Below are 22,430 nucleotides of genomic sequence, written 5' to 3' on the forward strand. Positions count from 1 at the left end.
TACACAGCAAACAACATTTTTCACATTTGTTGTAGTGTGTTTGCCAGTAAGTTAAGTGCATGTCAAATAATAACATGTCTCCCCCTCTGACACGCTCTTTCTTCTCCTCTCCCTCCACCGACTCTTTCCCACATGTCCGGGGGAATCCTGCAGCTTTGAAGGTGAGTAAAGTTAAACTGAGCTCAGGATACTAAACACACACACAGTCTGCTCACTTCTCAGCAGAATGAAATCTGATGATCTTTCTGCACAGGCGACTGCCAGTTTGTCGTCATTTCTTTTCACACAGAAAAGTCTGAGAAATGTTCACACAGTTGAGTCGTATTGGATAAACAGGATGTGACCTGAAACTAGTCTGATAAAAACAAAAAAAAACAATTGAGTCAATAATCATGTATTCTGAATTTACTTTAGTATATTTAGTATGTTTTCTCCACTCTCCGGTGAGGGGTCCATGCCTATGTTCCCACAGCCCTATGTTCCCACAGTCTTATGTTCCCACAGTTCTAAGATTTTTCTCAAAATGAGGCCCTATGTTCCCACTGGACTCTCTCTACCTAACTGGACTCTCTCTATCTGGCCTGTCTAGCCTCTACCTGGTCTTTTTACTAAACTTAACCAACTCCTTTCTTCATTGCCTAAACACAACCAATGGTTGGACCAAAGGGCTGTGGGAACATAGGGCCTAATTTTCAGTGACAACAAAGTTAGAAATGTGGGAACATAAGGCTGTGGGAACATAGGAATGACCCCCTCCGGTGATGGGATAACAAAGTTAATGTCAAATATCCAAATACAACATGATGTACCAACTCCACTGAGCTGGAACCTACAACACTCTCGGGTCTCATTCATGAAACGTTAGTAAATCTGTGTGTAGATTTGCACATAAAAGCTCAAGCTACTAAAACTCTACTATGGATTCATGAATCTTCATAAATGAATTCATTGTCATGCTGTGTGTGACTGGTTCTATGTGAGCAGTTGACCACATTTGAATTTCCCTCGGGATTAATAAAGTACATCTATCTATCTATCTATCTATCTATCTATCTATCTATCTATCTATCTATCTATCTATCTATCTATCTATCTATCTATCTATCTATGAACGGTGCGGGAATCTCAGATTTGATCGTAAACACGTGTGTAAGATGATGAATGCCCACCCATCGTAAATTAACAGCACGCCAATTAGCATAGACCTCCGCCCATGAATAGCCATATAAGGAGATCCTGACCACCATTTAGGGAGGTAGGTGCATCCTGTTCACCTGCGGCCATGACGCAAACAAGGAAAGAGGGAGAGAGAGAAAAAAGAGAGATTGGGGATCGAAGTCATTCTGGGTGAAGTCCAGAAAAAATATTTTATTCTCTTCTGTTAGTCGTGGTGTGACTGGGACAGGTAATCAAAGGTTGGAGGGAAGTAACAGTGAATTAAGTATCATTGGTTTAAAGAACTGTTTAAGAAGTAAAGCAAGAATAGTTCGATATGAAACCTGAAAAAAAAAAAAAAAGCACAAATAACTACAGAACTACAGCAGCCATGGGAGGAGCATGGTTGTATCAACATGGAGTTGTATTGACAGGTTATATTGTTACAGAAGCACCCGTCTGTCACAGCTCCATCCAAACCGGTGCCAACTGAACTATTGCGCAGGACGAAGTGTGTGTCCACCAAGCGTGTAGCAACGTGTAGCAACACACACTTTGCATATCAGCTGCATATTTATGGAATAAAAGTTTTTCCGGTTTTATATCAGATTGTTATCATCATTAGATGGAGCCTTGACGTGTTCGTGCGTGTCCGATCCCTAAAACGTCTCTCTCCAAATATTTCTGATCGTTTGTCATGTTTAAATTACGTGTTTCAAAGGCATCGGCGTAATTTGAATATTGTAATTTCTAACAGTGACAAGCAATGTCTCTTTGCATTTCTACATTAACACAAGCGCTACACACAGTCCGGAGCAGGTGTAGATTTTGTGAGTAGCTACTGTACGAAAAGATCAGCTACTAAAAGATTGATGAATGAGGAAATCCACGTAAATTTGCGCTGCACACGGTTTACACACAAATCCGTGCTGCTCACGTTTCATGAATGAGACCCGTGCAGAGTCATATTAAGCAGTTACAAAGTCATGCTGACTGTGGTGTGGTGCAAGGTTTTTATAGTTTTGAAATTTTCATTTTTTTTTTAGTTTTTTTTTTAGTTTTTCAGTTCGCTTTTTAAAATTTCCGTTCAGTTTTAGTTGGTTCAACAAGCGATTGAGCAGTTTAAGTTTAGTTTATATTTAGTTTTTCAGGTATTAGGAGGAAAGCCTTGATTTGTAGAAGCTGAAAACGATAAAAGAATGCATGACACCAAATATGATTTACCTTTAAGACCTTTAATTTTATTATTTAACCATCACCTGCAGCTAAATCAAAAGTAAAACTTTAGATGGTTTGCATTCAAGGGAGAAAACAACGTGATTCAGTTTAGTTTTTGTTAGTGTTGCATTGTTCATTGTAGTTTTTATTTAGTTTCCCTTTTTTTCAGTTAACTGAATTATTTTTTCACTGACAGTCTTAGTTTTGGTGAACTATAATAACCCTACTGGGGTGTTGTCTTGCAGCAGGCGGGCAGCGAGGGCGAGTTGTGCCAAGGCGACAGTTTGGGCTCGGCCGGCAGCAGCAGCACGCTGGCGTCCTCGGTCATCGAGGTGGATGCTGAACGGACCGAACTGGGCCTGCGATGTAGCCACCAGGAAGAGGTATCGAACTACTGCCAATGCGTCCTTTAAATTCATTTTAAACAACTGCTTCTTTCAGTCTTTTCTGATATATTTGTGGTCTTTTATCTATCCGTTGTAATGACCAGGAGGAAGAAGAAGATCTGTCTCCCCTCAGCCCTCCTCCCACTCTGTCCATCACTGAGGAGATACTGGAGTTCATCAACCAGAGCAGAGCCAGAGAGGGACTCAGCTCCATTCACGTCGATGCAACGGTTCGAAAACACTCTACTGTCATGTAAACCTGTTGTCACAATAATCTCACAATAAGACAGGACAAACAGGAAACCATGACGCCTACGTCATCAGCCAGATTTGTGATAGGACACAATCATGAGCTTATTCGGTAACACTTTACAGTAAGGGTCCCTTAATTAACGTTAGTTAGTACATTATTAAGCATTAATTAACTGTTTACAGATATTAACAATCATTATTATGTATTACTAGGAAACACATTAATTAATGTAGCATATTAGTAAGCAGTTAATTAATGTTTACTACTCAAAGTTAGTTAATACATTTACTGTGAATAATGTAATTAGTTATCATTATGTATGCATTACTCAGCATTAATTAACACATAGTTTAATGCTTAATAATGTACTAACTAACGTTAATTAAGGGACCCTTATTGTAAAGTGTTACAGCTTATTCTTCTATTCAATTTATCTGCTTTATTCATCTTAAAGGTAGAGTCCTGAAAAACAAAATATAGAGTTACACAAAAGAAATCCTGCTTCGTCATCACCTATGGCCTTCTCTTCATGTGTGGAGATGACTGGGTCTTGATATTTTGGTGTAGTCGGGATGTTTCTGGGCGGGAGTCGGTGTGTTTTTCCTAGCCAATGACAGAACAGAGTTGAAGTCGGGTTAGAGTTACAGACTCTACTTTGAATTATTAGAGTTATTACAGTAGGGATAGACAGATTATTGGCACGGCCGATAATATCAGCCGATATTTGGCCATTGTTTCCACCGATAACCGATAAAATAAATGTATTTTAAAATGCAAAAATAAAATTTTGGCTCTGAGCCCCCACTGAACCAAGATTAGTGTTGGAGTTTGTCTTATTCTACAAAAATGCACAGGATACTGTATTCAGTCTGATCTCAGGTGTGTTATTCTAAATTTTGACACCAAAATTGTCAAATTTTTACTGCAAATGAATATCAGTTCTAAATATCAGTCATCGGTTTCCTTGATTACTATTTATCAGTATCAGTATCAGTATCGGCCCTGTAAAAACCATATTGGTCGATCCCTAAATTACAGTATATAAACATTCCACAAAAAAGACTTAGTTACAGTAAGAGGAGTAAATATAATTTGTAATTTCCAGCCTGGATGTGTGTGTCTCGCCAAAGTGTTTATATAGTGTACTGTTATTGCTGTATCAATGGAATGGGTCTATTTTTATTATTGATTTAGGAGTTCAGAATTTAGTAATTTTTAAACATCATTATTTGCTTTTCTTTCCAGAAGCAGGTGGATCAGTCCAAAGAGAGTCAGCCTACAGCGACCCAGAGCAACTTCACCTGCCCCCTGCCCCCCGTTGTCTGCCCCTCCAGCCCAGAACAAGGAGATGCAACTCAACAGGAGCAAGGCAGAGCAGAGGAGGAGGACGACTGCCCAACGCAGAGCCAGAGCCAGAGCAGTCACTCCGACAAGGAGAATGAGACAATGACAAATGAAGTCAAAGCAGTTCCAGAAGCAACAAGTCAAGTGGAAAAGGGTTTAGAAGCAGGAGGAGAGTTACAGGAGGAAGAAGAAGAAGAAGAAGAAGAAGAAATGGTAGATAAGGAGAAAGAAGACAAGAAAAGAGTTGAGGAAGGAGAGGGACAGAGCTTCATCCCGGCTGCAACCTCAGATCTCCATCCCCCCGCCTCAGCACAGGAAGAAAGAGAGATCATCAGCAGAGAAGAGGCAAACGCTTCCTCCCCCATTTCAGAACTTCCTCATCATCACCCCATTCAGAGACGCCACCCACCCACGAGAGGCTCTCACCTCACCAAACGAGACAAGAAGATCATCGAGAAGATCAGGAGCTACTACGAGGCGGCCGCCGAGGCCGAGGAGGAGGACGACGACGACATGGAGGAGGAAGCCGAACAAGGGGAGGGGGAGGCGGCAAGGAGGAGGAACAGTTTCTCCCAGATCCCATCGGGCTTGGTGAAGGAGTCGGTGTCACGCTTTGACGTGGGTGGACACCCGGCGGGGGAAACAGAAAGCGGACAGTCCAAGCACGAAGCAGCCGAGGTATTCGACGGGGAGCAGGATGAGGTGGTCGAGCCGAACTCCCCCGCCGTGGATGTAGAGAGTGACAGACAGCCGGACAAACCGATCATCTCTCAGGATTTAGATCCAGAAGGCCAGAACAAGGCGGCCAAAACAGTCCCTACTGAGGTGCAGGATGAGGAGACACCAAACCAAGTGGGTGTGGATCTGCAGTTGGACCACAGCAGGGATCCTACAGGAGAGACCGAGGAACAGGAGAACGTGTCCACAGGACGGCTGGAGGAAGGAGACACGGAGGACCAGCAGGGTGGAGACACGGAGGAGCAAGGTGGACGCTCGGTGCAAGCAGAAGGACAGCAGTGCAGAGATGAACCGACCAAAACCGGTGTCAGAAACCAAGGCGTGGTGAGTGATAAAGAACCTAACCAGGGAGGTCCAGCAGAACCACGTGGAAGCCACAAAGAACCCTCTACACCTCCGACACCTACCGACCAGAAAACCAAGTCCACTTCTACTGCAACCAAACACAAAGACCTGATCAGGACAAACCAAGAGGCTCTTCCAAGTCAGATAAAAGTGGGCCGATGGTCCCGCCACTCCAGGATCGTCACCGCCAACCGAGTCTTATTCGAGGGCATGGGATCAGATGTCGCCGGTATCGGGTTGTTTGAGTCCAGCCCCGTGGTGGACTCTGTGGTGATAGAAAACTCAGATCGTATTTTGAGCAAGGTGCAAACGCTGGCCCGGATGTACAGCGCCAAAGCCAGCACCATGAAGGTCCCGCTGCATCAGAAACGAGGCAGCGCGGTACGGAACCAGTCGTGGGGCACAGGCTCAGGCTCAGGCTCAGGCTCGGGCAGACTGTCTGGACACTCGGCTCACACGCAAAATATAAATGAGGTAGAGGTTCAACCCCAGGCTCAAAACCAGAACCCAACGAAGCACGGGAAACAAACACAACACCAGATGGGAAGCAATCCTTCCAACGTCCATGTGGAAACCAATAGTGGAACCCAAACTCACATCAAGACCAAGGTTCAGAGCCAAACAGTCCAAACTGGGCACCAATCGCAGATCCAGACTAAAAGCCAAACATCAAGTCACATGCAGACCCATTACCAAAGTCTAAACCAGACCACGACCTGGGAGGAGCAGAGGATTCAGGAGACAGCTGGTAGGTTTGATTTCTGTCCAACATAAACAGGTGGCTACAGCATATGGCTGACAGTCATACAGACAATACCAGTCCATTCAAACCACTTTTGAGACAGCTGTATAAAATCAATCACAAGGAGTTTTAAATCATTCACATATTCTGCATAATGGAGACAAACTTTTACCATCTGAGAGACGATAAAGAACTTGTATAGGCATAAAACGAATAGAGGTACAAGCTCTCATTTCTCCCAACATCAATTGATCTGCTGAACAAATATGCTTCATATCTGCTGTCCCAATTAAAATACATACAATTTCACATCCTATCATACATTCACAATACATCTGTATAGTAACACAGAATCCAAAGGTGCTTCAGCCACTCTTTAATACTAATTCTAGTGTACTGCACTATGGATGGAGCAGAGCCGCTAGCTGCTCAGAGCTACGCTACGGAGGCTAATGGGATTTCTTGGTTTCCCTCATTAAACTCTGTTATTATGAGATAATAACAGAATATTTACCTTTTAGAGGTAAATTCATGCAAAACCGCTAATGCGCGTTGCCTTCAGGGACAGTTTTTCAGCAAGCAGTCTCTGCATTTACCTCGAAAACAACTCTGATGATGAGGGAAACCAAGACATCCCATGAGCCTCCGTAGCGTAGCTCTGAACAGCTCGCCGCTCAGCTTGGCCGTTCTAAAAATAGCTTGCACCGACAAATAAAGGTAATGGACCTACTGCTATGACTATATGGATTATGGAAATGGGCCAATTTACCAAAATGTTGAACTAACCCTTTAACTGAAAAGGCTGTCCTACCAAGCAAATTTTGTTGATCAAGTTTATATATAGCAATCTCTCCTTGTGGTAGATCTTGTGCCACTTTTAGAACAATAAACAAATTCTTTGAGTGGTGGTGGCGTGAGACAGTGGAAGACCTTGTAAAGTAAACAGACATTAGCCATAAATATGAAGTTTTCCAAAGTCAACAAATTATATTTTTTGATAATGTTACAGTGATGATATGTATGATAATGGTTAGGTTTTTTGGCACTGTACTAAGTCACTTAAAGGGACAACGAGGAGTTTTGGAAAAGCGAAGCGTTTTCACACTACATTTATGAGCCTCCGCGCACACTGTACATTTCTTTGACTGGCGCAAGACAGACTCATGTTTTCATTCATCAAGAATTAAAGTCAGAGGTTCAAAGACGATCAGATACCATCGTAGTTCCGACCATAAACAGCGATTCGGCGGCGTTATTCTCATGACTCGCCGCAAAACCGAAAGTAAGGAAACGCTGTATATTTTTCGAAAATGGAGCCATTAACAAGTGTGGGTAGCGTAGATTCATCCACATTAATATGAGACTTTTTTTATAACCAAATAGAAACTCCTCGTTGTCCCTTTAAAGTGGGTGTATGTATGTTTTGTATGTTTTATATGGATTGTGTGAAGCACTGCTGTCCAAGACAAATTTCCCTCAGGGGACAATAATGTTTATCCTGATCCTGATCCTGAAACGTTGTTTTTTGTTGTTCTCTTGCAGAGTTCGAGACGTCGCTGTTGCACCCTTGTGAGCCTCTTCACTTTGGTCACGTGTTTGTCAAAGAGCAGCTGACCTCAGCGTGTCACCACCAGACAAACGAGTTCACCCTCTCCAGGCCCAGGGACTTCATATCGGCCCTGACTAAGGACAGAGACTCCACTGCAGGTGACACCACCCAGACCGTCTCCCCACCGGCCGGGGAAGAAGATCCCTCCGCCGTACGAAGAGATCAGTCGTCCGGTCAGGCAGCCAGCGGTCATCTGGGCCCACAGCCTGAAGATCAGAGCTCCAGTTCATGCTGCTCGGACACGATCAGACCCCTTACTCCGACCACGACCTTTGATTGTGAGGTCACCAAACTCGGCTCCACCTCGAGAAGTGAAGTCCTGAATCAAACCAGGGAGATTCTTACCAACATTGAAGAGACGGAGAAGAAGGAGTGGTGAGTCTTCAATCTTTATAGGCGTGGGTGATGATAACATGATTGATGAAGGGGATAATTATGGAAGTTGTAGTGGCATGTTTAACTGCTTCGGTCCATTGATTCTTACTGTAAAATATCTAACAACAACAGGACTGGACATGCAGTTTATGCTCTTTCACTAGCTACTACCTACTAATTATGTAAAGGTGGAGCTCAGTAATGAAGACAGATATCTTCAGCTTTTACTTCCATTGACCACTAGATGGTGGTTCTGGTTTATATGTATTGAACAAAGTGTAAGAGTATGTAGAACCAAGTGCACTACTCTCACTTCAGAAAAGATCAGCTGAGTTTTGTGTTTAATGGTGTGTTTCATTTCCTCAGGTGACATGTTTCTTTGCAGTGGTGTTTGCCTGATGCATTTCTAGGGAATCTGCATTTAATTCTGATAATTTATGACAGATATTTCTGTGCAGCCAATTTAACACCACAAACCTGGATAGTGCTGGGAGGGTGAGACTAAATAAAACCAACATGCATTATGCAAGCGTAAACCAGACCCTGAAAAATTCACATAATTCTAACAATGAATCTCAGTCAAGGGTTACTTACTACCTCCCTGTTATGTCATAAAAGTGTGTATGTCTTCAGTGTGGAAGCAGAAGGTAACCCTATCACTATGCAACATTTACATGACTTCAGGGCAGGCGTGGACTCTTATCAACATATAAAGTTTTGGAGCAGTTTTAAAATGAAGCGGTACAGAAAAAATGATGAACGTATTCCATTCACTTCACAAAAATCCAGTTTTTCTGAGTAATTTATTTTTTGGTCTGTTTTTCGAGGTAATTTTTTCTGTTTTTCTGAGTAATTTTCCCCCCTATTTTTCTGACTAAGTCTTCATCTTTCTTAAGGCATGTGATTAGTTACACACAGGATATGATACTCCTGTTATGTTTTAGACTTTATCCTTCTATTGTAAGCCTGTTGCTCAATGTAGCAGGGAAGGAGTAGACCATAGACTGTATGAGGAATAGACGAAAAACAGAAAAACAGGAAAAAAATTACTCAGAAAAACAGAAAAAATTACCTCGAAAAACAGACCAAAAAATAAATTACTCAGAAAAAACTGATTTTTTTTTATTCAAGTGAATGCAATACGCTTCCGTACATTTTCATGGCAAATTGTAAAAATTCTGTGTTCCACCAAGATGAGCTTAGAGCTGGTACTGGGCTGGTGCTAGAGCTGCTTCATGACCTGTGAACCCTCTAAGAACTGGTTTGCTTTTCCACGGACCAGAGAGCTACAGTAGAGCTGCCTCATGATGTCACCTCATGCGTCTCCATTTTCCAAACAATGCTCGATCGTTTCATTTCATAAAGTTTTGATTGTTTGACATGAGCGAGGGCGAATCGGCTGGTGGCTCAGGTTTATTGATGAGGAAACTGTCACTGTCCACATAGGTACTTTACAAACTTTATTTTGTAAGAGAAAACAAGATCTTGATTTTGTAAACAGTGACATTTTGGATATGAACACCAAGTACATAAGTAAGAATGCTAATAATGATTATTGAATTAATTTAAATTAATTAAAAAAATCTCTCTGATGCTGTCCACCACCACCACCACCAAAAAAAAAAAAAAAGGTGAGCCTGAAAAATCCCCCCTTGTCCAAAGTGGGGCACGACAGAAAAGGTTTGAAAACCACTGAATTAAACTGGCCACGTATGGTGTAAATTTGATCAATTTCATCGGAGTTGCAAGGTCCATAAAACATTACAGGGTTAGACTTGGCCACATGCCATGCAGCTACTCAAAGTAAAATAATTCTATTCCAGAAATGAAGTGCAGTTTAGATGGGATAAGCTGTCTTGGCAACCACCACTGCAACATGCAACAGGGTGATAAACCTCTTCATGGTCCGATACACTACCAAAACATCTACTCCCTTCACACAGCACTTTCCAGATTAGAAGTGGGGAGGAAATTTGCAACGGACATTGGTGTTTTGTGATATCTAAACAAAGTCAAAAATGATTTTTTTTTATTTTTTATAGCAGCATTTGAAAAGCCAGCCATATCAAAAGCATACAAATCATAGAGTGGATGTTGCTTCATCATTATCTGTCATCATTTATGTATATGCCACTTATATTAGTCAAAGCCTTGGTGTTGTTTGACTCTCCTCCTTGTTGTCTGCAGGTCCGAGCAGAATGCTGGGAACCATGTCTCCTCCACCAGCGAAGACTCCACATCTGCAAATATCATCGACAAGCCAACACACAAATACAAGCAGGATATTCCAGCTGCACAGTGTACACAAGACAAACACGTGCCAGAACGTGTGGACAACAGGGATTACTTAACCAAAGACGTTCAGGGTGCTCATCCAGAGCCTGAAGATTTGATTTGCGCAAAAAGCATGGGTGAAGATGCATCACCTGGAGAGTCTGTTCAGAACGTAGCGTTGACACAGAGTCGGCCTCCAACAGATTTCCACAGCTCTGCGGCGCCTCAGGCCCACCTGGAGGAGGGAGGCTCCACCGCACCGCTGCCATCTGGAGGGCCAACGCAAGACGAGATGCTCCGAGGCAACCGGACGAAATCACATGCAACAAAGTGCGATTTAAGTTCTTCACCTCAAACCAAGATGATTGTACAGCAGAGTTCAGCAGTGATCTTCTCTGAGGAGGAGCCGCCTTACCACAGAACCCCAAAGAACCAGCCTTTCTACTTGACCATTGACCCGTCTCAGATGGTCCTCACCTCTGAGGATCCCAGAGCAGGAGAAGGGGCAGCGTCATGTCCAGGTCCATCACCAAATCCCACCCAGCCACGCTCTCCATCAGCACAGTCTGTAGATTGTCTACCAACGTTCACCAGCCAGAGGCCACCAGAACTACCCACAACAATGGGTAAACGGGCTCTGTCCAACGCCTGGAATGTGACCAGTCCATATGAATACAGGTATGTCTTAATCTACCACAGCTCCTTCATAGCTTGTTTAACACCAGGTACAAGAAGAACGTGCTAACAGACTCACTGGTTCTTGTAATCTGTTTAGTAGCCTGTAAACCATGTCCTCAACATGACCCGGTCCTGTTGTTTTGATAAAAGTGTTAAATTAGAAGCAGAGAGCAGGCTATCAGACTGAAGTAGGACTTGTGATAATCACAAGGTTAAATCAGGCCAAGCAAATCAAGTGTGAGCCTCAGGGCCATTTACCACTGTTTAAAAACTAGACTAATGACACAGGAATGCTAATTTGGCTGGTTGCAGCAGGAAATGTGCCTTCAGCCACATTCCCGGGTTGTTTATTACCGTAGGTGCATTTCAATGGTGTGTTAGGCATGGAGTAATAAACAATTATTTCAGTTAGCAATGTATTTCTTATTTCATTTTTTTTTATATAATATTCACACAACTGGGCCCTCTCTGTTCAGGATGGAGAGGTGTTATACTGTTAAATATGCTGTGTAGTGCACCTGGTGCAGAGGAATGGCTATTCCATATGCAATTTAATGAAATTACACAACACATACAATGCAAAAGTTTGGGCTCCCCTGGTCAAAATTCCTGTTAATGTGAACAGTTCAGCAAGTGGAAGATGAAATCTCCAGAAGGCATAAAGTTACAGATGACACATTTTAAACATATTATTTTCATCTTTCATTTTTTCAAAATGACAGAAAAGGAAAAGGGCCTGCAGACAGGGGTTTGGCCACTAGTACCCTTACTGTACGTTCACACCAAAAGCTTCCAAAGCATCAAAAACGCTCGAGGGTGGGCGTCAGACAAGACAGCTCCCAAAACTGCAAATATTTTCAGCCGCTTTGGCCGCTCGTCAGGTGACTGACGTCAAAGTTCGATCGCGCTGGTCATTGGGGAGCCGAAATACAAAAAAAAGAAAAAAAAGGCAGCCGACGGACATCTCTATTCTGACAGGCTGCCGCCGGTTGCCGCTTAATCATAGCTAATTACCCTAAAGTTAAACCTGGCTCAACTTCTCATCTGGTGACGCTTTGGACGCTTTGGAAGCTTGGGACGCTTTGGAAGCGCGGCGACGCCTGTTGACGCTTTGGACGCTCAGTGTCGCCGGGCTCTCATTGAAAATGCATTGACTTCCGGCGTTTTTGACGCTTTGGAAGCTTTTGGTGTGAACGTACAGTTATGGGGCGTTCACACCGAACACGACAGACGTGAATCGCGCCGCTTGGTCATTTTGGACTATTCGCGTCCATCGTGTCATTCGCGTCATTCACGCTTGTCGTACTTGACACTCCGCCCGTTCATTTTTGTTGTGCACATGGACGTTTCTGGGTGGAGCGAGAGAGTCAGTGTTTTCTCTCCAGCCAATGACAGAGCTCAGGTGAAGCTACATGCAGCAGAGTAGGAGCGCTCAGGGTTTCTAGCTGCTCCCTCTCTCTCACAGCAGCAGCAGCCAGGACCGCAAAGAAAAAGAAATACAGTCTGAGTGAAGCGCTGGAGCCGCGAACCGATTCCCCACCGCCACTGACAACTAAAGCCTCAAGTGGCAACAAGTATGAGGGCCGTTGTGGTTAGCTAGCTCGATGCTAACTTCGGCTAGCGTCAGCGGTTAGCATCTGCCGCTAACACCGTGTTCCCAGTTCACTGCAACGGCATAACTACATAACACGGAGGCTCCCGGTGTTGGTGAAGGTCGGCTATCGGCCCACGGCTCCAGCGCTTCACTCGGACTGTATTTCCTTTCCAGTAGACTACACAGTAACTAAACTCACACACAAACTAACATTCAAAAAGCAAATAAAAAAATATCTTGGAATTTCATATCTGTAAAATAACATACGCACACATACACATGCACACACACATACACACAAAGGGTCTTATGTAGGGTAATAGGGTCTTTTACCCTCTTATTTCATTCTTTTTATTTTATTTTATAACTGCTGTACATCGGAGTTATCTTACACATGTTCTTTGATGTGGATGACAATCTGATGGTACAGATTTAATGTAAGATTTTGTTGACTTCTCCTTCATGTTGTGATTGCAGATTAATGTTTAAATGTACTGGTTTTAACTGTGTGGACCCCAGGAAGACTAGCGGCGTTCTAGAGCGCAGCTATTGGGGATCCTAACAAATAAAACATAAAACAAAACAGTTGAGCCCGAGAGGAGGGGCCAAGTTTGAATGTTTTATTTACAAACTGCAATGAACAAAACTCCAGACTCTACTTTTAAGCAATGCTCATTTTTATCTGTTTCTCTATTAAACCCAAGGGAGACGGACCAGCAGGACCCAGCATCCCTCAGCAGCCCAACACCCACCTTCAGCCTCTCCACGGAGACAGCCAGCCTGATGGAGCAACCCAGCCATAGCCAGGGCACAGAACCCATCCCGGTGTCTTCAGCCTTCAGACCCAACCTCAGACACCGCCCCCCTTCTCCAATCAGAGCTCCTCCCGCCTCCTCTCCCTTCCTGCCGCCCCCCTCCTCTGTCCGGGCGTCTCCGTGCTCGTCGCCGTTTACCGTTGTTGCGACACCATCCCCCGCTCACTCCGCTGGCGTGAGAGCTGCACCTGCATCTTCTCCTACACCTTCTTCCGTTTCAGGGAGGTCTTCGTCGATAAGAACAGATGCTCCCTCCTCCCCTGCATCATCTCCTTCCCTCACTTCATCCTCCGCCTTCACAAGATCCTTAGCCGCCTCCTGTATCAGCCAGTCCATTAGTCAGAGTATGGCAAAGAAAGGCGCTTCCCGGCAACAACCCTCAAACATAAACACAACAAATCAATGCTCCTCCTCTGCCCCTCCCACTCCTTCTCTTCCCTCATCTCACCTACGACGGCGTTCCCCTTCTCCTAAACTTCTTCCTTGTCAGCAAAGTCCCAGCTCACCTGCTTACGGCCAGCTGGGGTACGCCAAAGATGGGCAACAGCATCCAAAGTATCCGCCGTCATCTCTTTTGTCCTCTTGTCCTTCTCCATCCCTCACCCAGTCGCTCCCTCCCCCTCTTTTGCACCGCTCACCCTCCCCATCCATGAGTCTAGCCCACCATCAACCTGCCCACTCTGCTTCCTCCCGTCCTTCATTCCATCACTCCCAGCAGAATTCAAACAACAACAACAACAACAACATAGCGGTCAGCACTGGGGGTAACAGCAGCAGTTGTAGCATTAAGGGCGCTGTCAGTAACGGGGCTTGGTCAGGAAGTCCTCAGAAAACACAGCTAGCTAATGGTTGTGCTAATGCTACAGTAATGCAACAAACCCACGATCCGCTCAGGTCAGGGTCACACAACCGCGTGGCTCGCCCTTTTTCCGCGTCCGAACCCAACTCGCGCGTTCAGTCCCCGACCCTCTCCCCGACACCCACTTCGTTCGCCCGCCTCTGCTCTCCACCTCCTCAACATAAGTTCTCCTCCCCCTTTGCAAACAAGCCACCCAACCCCCGGACCACACGGGCCGGAGGCGCAAGTTCCCATAATCCACTAGGCCTAACTTTGGAGCTGCCCAGGGCCTCTTCATCAAGTTCCGCATTTGTGCAGTCGCCATCATGTCTGAGCCCTCATATCCTCTCCCCTCCTCCCATTGGTGTGTCGGTGAACGTTTGGACAAATAACGTTGCAGCACCTCAACCTAGAATCCCCCGATTACCTTCTTCCTCTCCCACATCTCCTTATTCTACCAACTTAGGCTCAGCAACCTTTGCCTCTTCCTCATCTACTTCAGTCTCGCTGCACAGTTCTAGAGCATCCTCCCCATCTGGACCTCCTGCAGCCCAAACATACCATAGGTCCTTCTCCTCCAACTTGGCAGACAGATCCCCCAGTCCACGGAGCAACGCCGGTGGACTTCGCCGATCCTGGGCGGAAAGCAGCCACAGTTCCCTCGGTTTCAGTGGAATTGGTCGAGGGTCTTTTGACAGGCACGAGTCCTGTCCGACCAGTCCGAGGAGCGGATGGTCTTCAAACATCACCTCACCATCCTGCCTCAGCCCCCGAGGGCTTCAGTCCCCGCTCTCACCTAACCGGCTGACCACAGGGAAGGGCACCCTCGGTGGTGGGCAGCATTTCACCAGCGTGCCCTGGCCGGATGTCCGAGAGCTTTCAAACAAGTACAAAGCGCCTGACAACTTCGATACAAGCGGAAATTCCACGATCATTGCCTCCTCTCCCTCTCCTTTCTCCTCACTCCCTCAGTCCTTCCTCTCCTCTCCAAGTCCATCAGAGAGTCAGACCGACTGGGGAGACCCAGAGCTAGAAGAGGGAAGCTGTCGCAGCCAGCTCATCTGTGCCTATGTCGCCCACCCCTTTCATGAGCAAAACCTCTCCTCCTCATGTCTGTCCCTGTCCTCCTCAGGCGCAACCTCCCCTCCAACTAACTACCCATTCCAAGTAAAACCACAACCTCAGGTCCAAATCACCAACAGAACACTTCCTGTACCTTCCATACACTCCCCGGTGCCCTCAAATTCATCCCCCCTACCGTTTCTCCATTCATCTCCTACTAAAACAGGAAACCAGAAGACCAGTTATGCCACCACAGTCAACCTGCAGATAGCAGGAAGTGGCCGAATAACCTCTTTCAGTACCGCCCAAGTTAGCCTTACCCAAACCCTGCAAGGTGGAGCAGGAGGTGGAGGGCCGGCACCGGGGCAGATGGTGAGGAGAGTGAGCATCAACGGACTTTCACACATTCCCGCCCCACTTCCTCAGAACTGTAACAGGCTTTGAGAGATAAAGAAAACTCACCTTTCGTGGTCTTACTAAACAAGAAGGGCCATAAGATAGGATGAAAATGTAAAAAAAAAAAAAAAAAAAAAGGCATTAGAAAAAGTGTGCACTTTGTTTTGTGCGGGGGAAGTAACAGAAGATTGAGTGATAGTTTGAGTCAGTGGTCCAGACCTTGTTGGACTTGACCTACGAACCGTTTCTGCCATCATGTTGAAAATGATCTTTCTGACAGAGCAACATGTGGGGTCCTTTGACTTGGGAGTTCACTTCTTAAGGACAGAATGAGTGTTAATTCTACCTGCACATGGCTTGTATATCGTAACCCTGGGCCAATGACTTTGAATGAATACCAATGGAATTGCTTTAAAAAAAAATCCTGATATTGTAAAAAAAAAAAAAAAGAAAAAAAAAAAGAAAGAAAGTGTTTTCAGTATTCAGCTCTGGGATTGCAGGCTGAGCAGCTGGGGTGCTGAACTCTGGATTGGATAACTGGTGGTGAAAAGGTTGGACCAGTCTGTTAGTCACTTAGTAACATTCAGAGAGGGAGTTAATCCATTCTTACACATCCTGCAAACACAGATGTGTTGAAGGTCCATTGTTCACTTTGCTGTATCCAATCATAGTTATTTCATGTTTCTTTTTGTTTTTTTTCCACACACAAATATATTCTGTTGAACAAACATCAGTGTCTGGCCATCTGAAGTGAGTGGTTAGGATGGGTAATAACTGTGGTTATTATTAATTAAACTGTTTAACATTTTTAACCATTTTTATTATTCTTTTTTTATTTTATTGTTTTATTTATGAAGTAAGTTTTATTCTCTTTGGCACTTAATATCCTTAAAGTAATGTTGGTATTTTGCACAGTGTCCTCACATCTTGGGTGCATGCCTATGAGTGTGTGCGTGTGTGTGTGTGTGCGTGCGTGTACTGTATGTGTGTGTATTTGAAATGACGTGTCTTGAAAGTTCTCCTTTAACTTCAGACCAAGCTGATATCTGTGTTTTTTTACACTTCCTCCTGTTCTCAGCACTCTTCAGAAACCTTGTATCTTCACTTCGTTTTGCTCCATGAACTTCGTATAAACCCAAACACTGATCAAGCCCTGTGTCAAAACTATCTCAGGCGGTTATTGAACATAATTCATGCTGAACGCCTGTTGATGTAGGTTTGTATGCCTCAGTACTTCTGACTGTTAGACCGCAGGAGTAATATCTCATATATTATTTTCAATGATGTCTCGAAGCCATTTATAAGCTTTACATCTCGATAGTGAAATAATCACAACGTTGTTATTGTAGAAGTTAGTGTCTGTCATCATAGTTACAGTAGTAAAACAAATTTACTCAGTTTGGAACAAGAAATAAATAGTGCCTACAGTTCCTACATGGACCTAGTGGCTTTATAACAACATTGCATCATCAAACGTAATGCTGGAAGAGCTGACATTTTAAACATCTATGACACAGGTGAAGTACAGGTCACTTGGTGAGATGTGAGGTTTCTGCTGAGTGCAGGGAACACGGGGAAAAACCTGTTGTTTTCGGGACCTGGTGAAAAGGAAAATATTAAGTAAATCTTTATTCAGTAATATGATCAGTGAAATGTACAAAAAAATAAAGGTGTGTTGTGTAAAACCAAAACCAAGAGGCTCGGCTTTTTAATTGACAGGTCACGCTAACGTGTGCTAAACGGTTTGTTCCGTGTTGACACCTGACAGAGATGTGGCGAACATCTGAAGATATATTATTGAAGTTACAGAGTCACAAAGGTTGTCTGTATTTTAGACTGATCAACCAAACTTCCTAGACAGACAGACAGTGTGTGTTACCATATTGGTTTCATTGGAACATACAGTTTGACAGTTTACTTGTCTGCTTGTCCAGAAGTGTGTTCATAGATTATCAGTCAGGTTCAGTCACTTTCCTATAGGACCCAAATGCAGAGGCAAACACACTGAGAGCTTGAGGTAAAAAAAAGAAAAAAAAAGAAAAAGAATCATACTCAGGTACAAGCACAAACTCTTCTTCTCCTACTGTACTCGAGTTAATGAGAACTGCTCCATGCTCTAGTTCCACTGAGGCCAGACACAGTGGCTCTCCCTGACTGATTCCAGTTTCTCCAGTTCCCTGTTATCTGGAACTTCACACCCAGTCATCTAAAACAGGGGTTCTCAACTAGTCTCACTCTGGGCTCCACATTTTCCCATCATGGTCATTAAGTTGCGACCCACTTTTATAGAATTCAAACCAAGAATTGTTTTTTAAAGCCTTTAAAAACTCATTTTGCTCTTTATTGAGCAAAGTGCATTTCAGAGCACATGAATGAACCTGAGGAGAACCATGACAACTGCATGTACGGAAGTGAATAAAAAAATATCAAACTGCACAAAATGGAGACCCACAAAACAAAACCAGATTCACTGCATTCAGGCCACATTAATAAGAAACTGATATCTTTGCATTCAGAGCAAATGGAGCAAATAATAAGAAAGTGAGGAGGACCATTACAACTGCATGTGTTCACGTGTCTCGTGTGCCTTTCAAAATAAGTTATTTTTCAAAATAAAAGACATGTCCAACATTAGATGTGCATTAAATATCATTTACTTTTTTGACCAGCTGTCTGCGACCCATCCAGAACGGGTCCAAGACCCACTTTTGGGTCCCGACCCACCAGTTGAGAACCACTGATCTAAAGTTACCTGCAGCTGGCCTGGTAAATGTTGTTGTGAAATTATGCTTTTCTGCAGTGGTTGATTCTTCAATGACGTGATGAGTCCAAGATCTTCCAAGTTCAAGTTCAGTGCACTTTAATACGAGCTCGGGTTCATCACCGGCATGCGGTGAAGTCAACAGATAGAGATAGAGGATCTACACAGGAATCGACTTTTCCAGACGCAGTGGAACATTACTCATTAACGTAGAGAATGCGTAACGTGACCTTTTGAACTTCCTTCATCCATACACCCATCTGGGCTATGAAAAACACTGTAACAATTTGTCATGATTGTATGACTAACATCGGATTTCCTCCTACACATCCTAACCCTTATGATAGATATGTTTCGGATGTGGTGGCACTGACTTTTCCAGTTGGAATGCCAGAGACTCCCATAGCACCAAATCCTAATTTTAGATGACTGACTCTGCGGTGAGGGATCCTACCCCTCCTAATACTGATCCTAGCCTTGAGGAATTTCTAAGTCATTTTGTGGAGAAGGTGGAAACATTAGAGCTCTTGTTGTGGCTGACTAATGTGTCATACCTGTCAGTCAGCCTCAGAAACAGTTAACCTCAACAATCACAGGTAAATCTCTGAAATCCTATGTTTATCTAAGGTGTTGATGATTGACATTACAATCATGAAAAATAGTGATACTGACAACTTTCAGTCTGGCTTTAAAAGGATAGTTCCCCCAAAGTTGAAATTTCACTCATTATCTACTCACCCTCATGTGGACTAAGGGCTGGGAGAAGTTTCAGAGTCCTCCGTGGCTTCTCTGAGTTACAGGGGGTCTCGGCGTAGCAGTGCATGTCCATATAACGGTTGCAAATGGATACCAACTGTCTTCGTAACAAAAAGACACACCAAAAAACATCCAAATACCTCCATGCTGCTCGTATGTAATGTCCGTCTTGTATTGAAGCCCTGAAATGCTAAATTGTCCCGAAAAAATTTTGGACGAACCAGCGTCTGTCCTCTTCCCAGTTCATCCAAATTTGACGAACCGGGAAGAGGAGCTTCGAGAAACAAGCTTGAAATATAGACTTATTTAATTTCGCATTTCGGGGCTTCAAGACAAGACGGACATTACATACGGGCAGCATGGAGGTATTTGGATGTTTTTTGGTGTGTCTTTTTGTTTACGAAGACCGATAATGAGTGAAATTTCAATTTTGGGTGAACTATCCATTTAAAGCAATGTATAGTAGGCCTACTGACAGCCTTAGTTGGTTGTGTCCACTTGAGGTATCAGCTTCGTCCTTGTCCTACTCAAACTCACTGCTGTGTGCGATACAGTAGACTGCTCCATCTTCACTAAGCATCTTGACACCTTGGTGGGTCTCAACGGGTGCTGCACCCTTACGTATCTTCAGTCCTATCTGACAGGACTTTGTTGGTTGCTGTTGAGAACTCAAATTCTTCTGTATCCTAGTTTACACAGGGTGTTTCACAAGGATAAATTCTGGGTCCACTCCTTCTTTCACTCTATTTCCCATGGGACACAATCATCAGGGAGCATCAGGTGCAATAACATTGAGCTGATGACACACGGTTGTAGTCCACAATTCCTGGCAGCTGGTATTTTTAGCTGGACTTTCCAAAACTTCAGAATAAATGATGCTTGCATCACTTGGTTCTTCCAGTTACAGTATTAGTCATCAGTCAAAATGTTTTCATGCACTGTAGGCTCAATTTTTCAAATATCAAAAAGCCGGGTGGTAACTTTGTGGAGGATGCTCTGACAAGGCAGCGTAGCAAATTTGACCTCATATCATCATTTGCGCAGGATTTAACCATACAAAAGTTTCTAATGTAGTGGGGCGACATTTTGGTGAAAGTTGCAAAACTGTAGCATGCACGGTTGGTATGTTGGGAATTTTCAAAGTTGTAAAATTTAGACACTTATTGTGAGTAGAGTGGTTAGACTTCAGTTTAATGTTCACTGGGTCGTAACCGAACAATTACCAAGGCGCACTGTTTTTCTTAAGTTAAAAAGCCTTTACAGTAATTCACTGGCTTAATGCCTACACTTTTCACCTAACCTTTTTTGATCTTAATCAACACACATTGGGTTACCATTACTTGCCATTACTTTTCATGTTGATTTTGTTATTAACTTTATAAGCATTATATGATTTAGCCCAAGCTATAGGCTACTGAAGAACTTTTAACCCCTTATGATTACAGCCACCGGTTCAGATCAGCAGGCAGTTTGAAAGGGCCATTGTACGGTGGCCCTGAGGTGCAAATCACAACAGCAAATCAGAAAACACAACACAAAAAGAGAAAACACAACGACAAATTACTAAACACAACAACAAGACAGAAAACACAACGGCAAAATATAAAACACAGCAATTTGTCATTGTGTTTTCTCTTTTTGTGTTGTGTTTTCTCTTTTGCTGTTGTGATTTGCGCCTCAGGGCCACCGACTATTGTGAGTTTGCAGTCCAAGCCCACTCTGGAACAATTTACCTCCTGAGATTTGCTGATTCTGTTACTGTTTCTAAATTTAAGCTTAAAACTCTCTTTTTTTATGAGAAATTTTATTTCTGCTTGACCTCATGTTGTATAAGGATCGATATCATTAGAACAGAGGGTTAGAATGGAGTAAGGTGTTGGCGAAGCACTGCCTAGCAGAGGTGAGAAGAGAAGCACACACACACACACACACACACACACACACACACACACACACACACACACACACACCATTACAGTTTCACTTATGTCTTTACATAGACTTTGGCCCGGCTCTCCCATAACACGTCACTGATCTGCTGTTCTTCTCCAGGTAAGAGCTTTAATCACCTTCATTTCTCAGGTTTGTTTAAAACTCTATCTGCGTTTTCTCACACATGTGTGTAAAATGTACAGATTCATTAGCACACATGCGGATGACATAAAGGCATTTGAAAGGTTTATTGAGAGAATCAATCTGTAGTCATGCTATAGTTAGCTAAGCGAGCTAACACCTGCATGCTAACACACTGGCAGAAGTGTAGCCTCCAACCTTTGTCATCATTGAAATATATTCTGTAAGAATTATTCAAATTCATTCATTCACGTTCCCAGTTTGATGAAGCACCACAAGTCAAAATTATAATTTGTGCAGTTCTTTGGTGTATGATCAAACTTGTGAGAATAAGCACTCAGCATGTTACAGTAAGCCATTCTAAGCACGTTAGCGCAAAACTCGTAGTTTTAGAAGGTTCCTTTTATAATATGCTACTGTGTTTTATTTGAAGTGTTGATCCTAAAATAAGATAAGATAAGAATGACTGAATTAAATTCATTTGTCTGCCAGCTCATCAGCATTTGCAGAAGAATTAAAAAGCCTGATGAAGTATCTTCTATATCTCTTCACCCTGCAGTGAAGAGATAGATGCCATCGTTTTGGTCCATAAAGGTGTTATGAAGTGGAGTTGTTCTGAATAACCGGCTCCACCGTGGTGTTGGTTGTGTGGGTGATTTCCAGTGCCAGAATGATCCTGGCAGCTGATGCTGTCCCAGTCATGACAACTGATTGTGGGCTTTTTGCCAGGGTCGGCGTTTGTGTTTTATCCGCCAAAAGCTGTAAACCAGTTAAGTATTTCCTGCCTGAGACTCTAACTATTTAAAAACCTTCTGCCAGGATGATTTGACCAGGGGGCATTCCCACACAAGATGAAAAAAGGTGCCAATATCTTTATCTCTATCTCATGTATTGTTATTAATCCAATTTTGAAAAGCCTATTTGGTGTCCAGTACTGGTGCAGAATTGAAATGAAATGAATGAATGAAATGAATTTCCCTCTAGTTTCCCTGATGTGTTTACCATTGTTAGCCACGAC

General features: G+C 43.5%; 2 protein-coding genes across 2 annotated transcripts in view; one reads left to right on the forward strand and one right to left on the reverse strand.

The window, feature by feature from the left end:
• triap1 (TP53 regulated inhibitor of apoptosis 1) overlaps positions 1 to 22,430 on the reverse strand; it is a 171,016-nt gene that overhangs the window by 94,964 nt on the left and 53,622 nt on the right. The gene's annotated exons all lie outside the window — the stretch shown is intronic.
• LOC310996391 (uncharacterized protein) lies at positions 75 to 17,425 on the forward strand (the record flags this gene model as incomplete). Its single annotated transcript, XM_083985766.1, has 7 exons — positions 75 to 161; positions 2,619 to 2,756; positions 2,864 to 2,989; positions 4,258 to 6,187; positions 7,724 to 8,165; positions 10,353 to 11,117; positions 13,416 to 17,425. The coding sequence occupies 7 exons, from the start codon at positions 75 to 77 to the stop codon at positions 15,868 to 15,870; spliced, it is 5,943 nt and encodes a 1,980-aa protein (XP_083841892.1). The 3' UTR covers positions 15,871 to 17,425.

Source organism: Trachurus trachurus (genome assembly GCF_905171665.1).
Source record: "Trachurus trachurus genome assembly, chromosome: 13".
NCBI classification, from domain to species: Eukaryota; Metazoa; Chordata; class Actinopteri; order Carangiformes; family Carangidae; genus Trachurus; species Trachurus trachurus.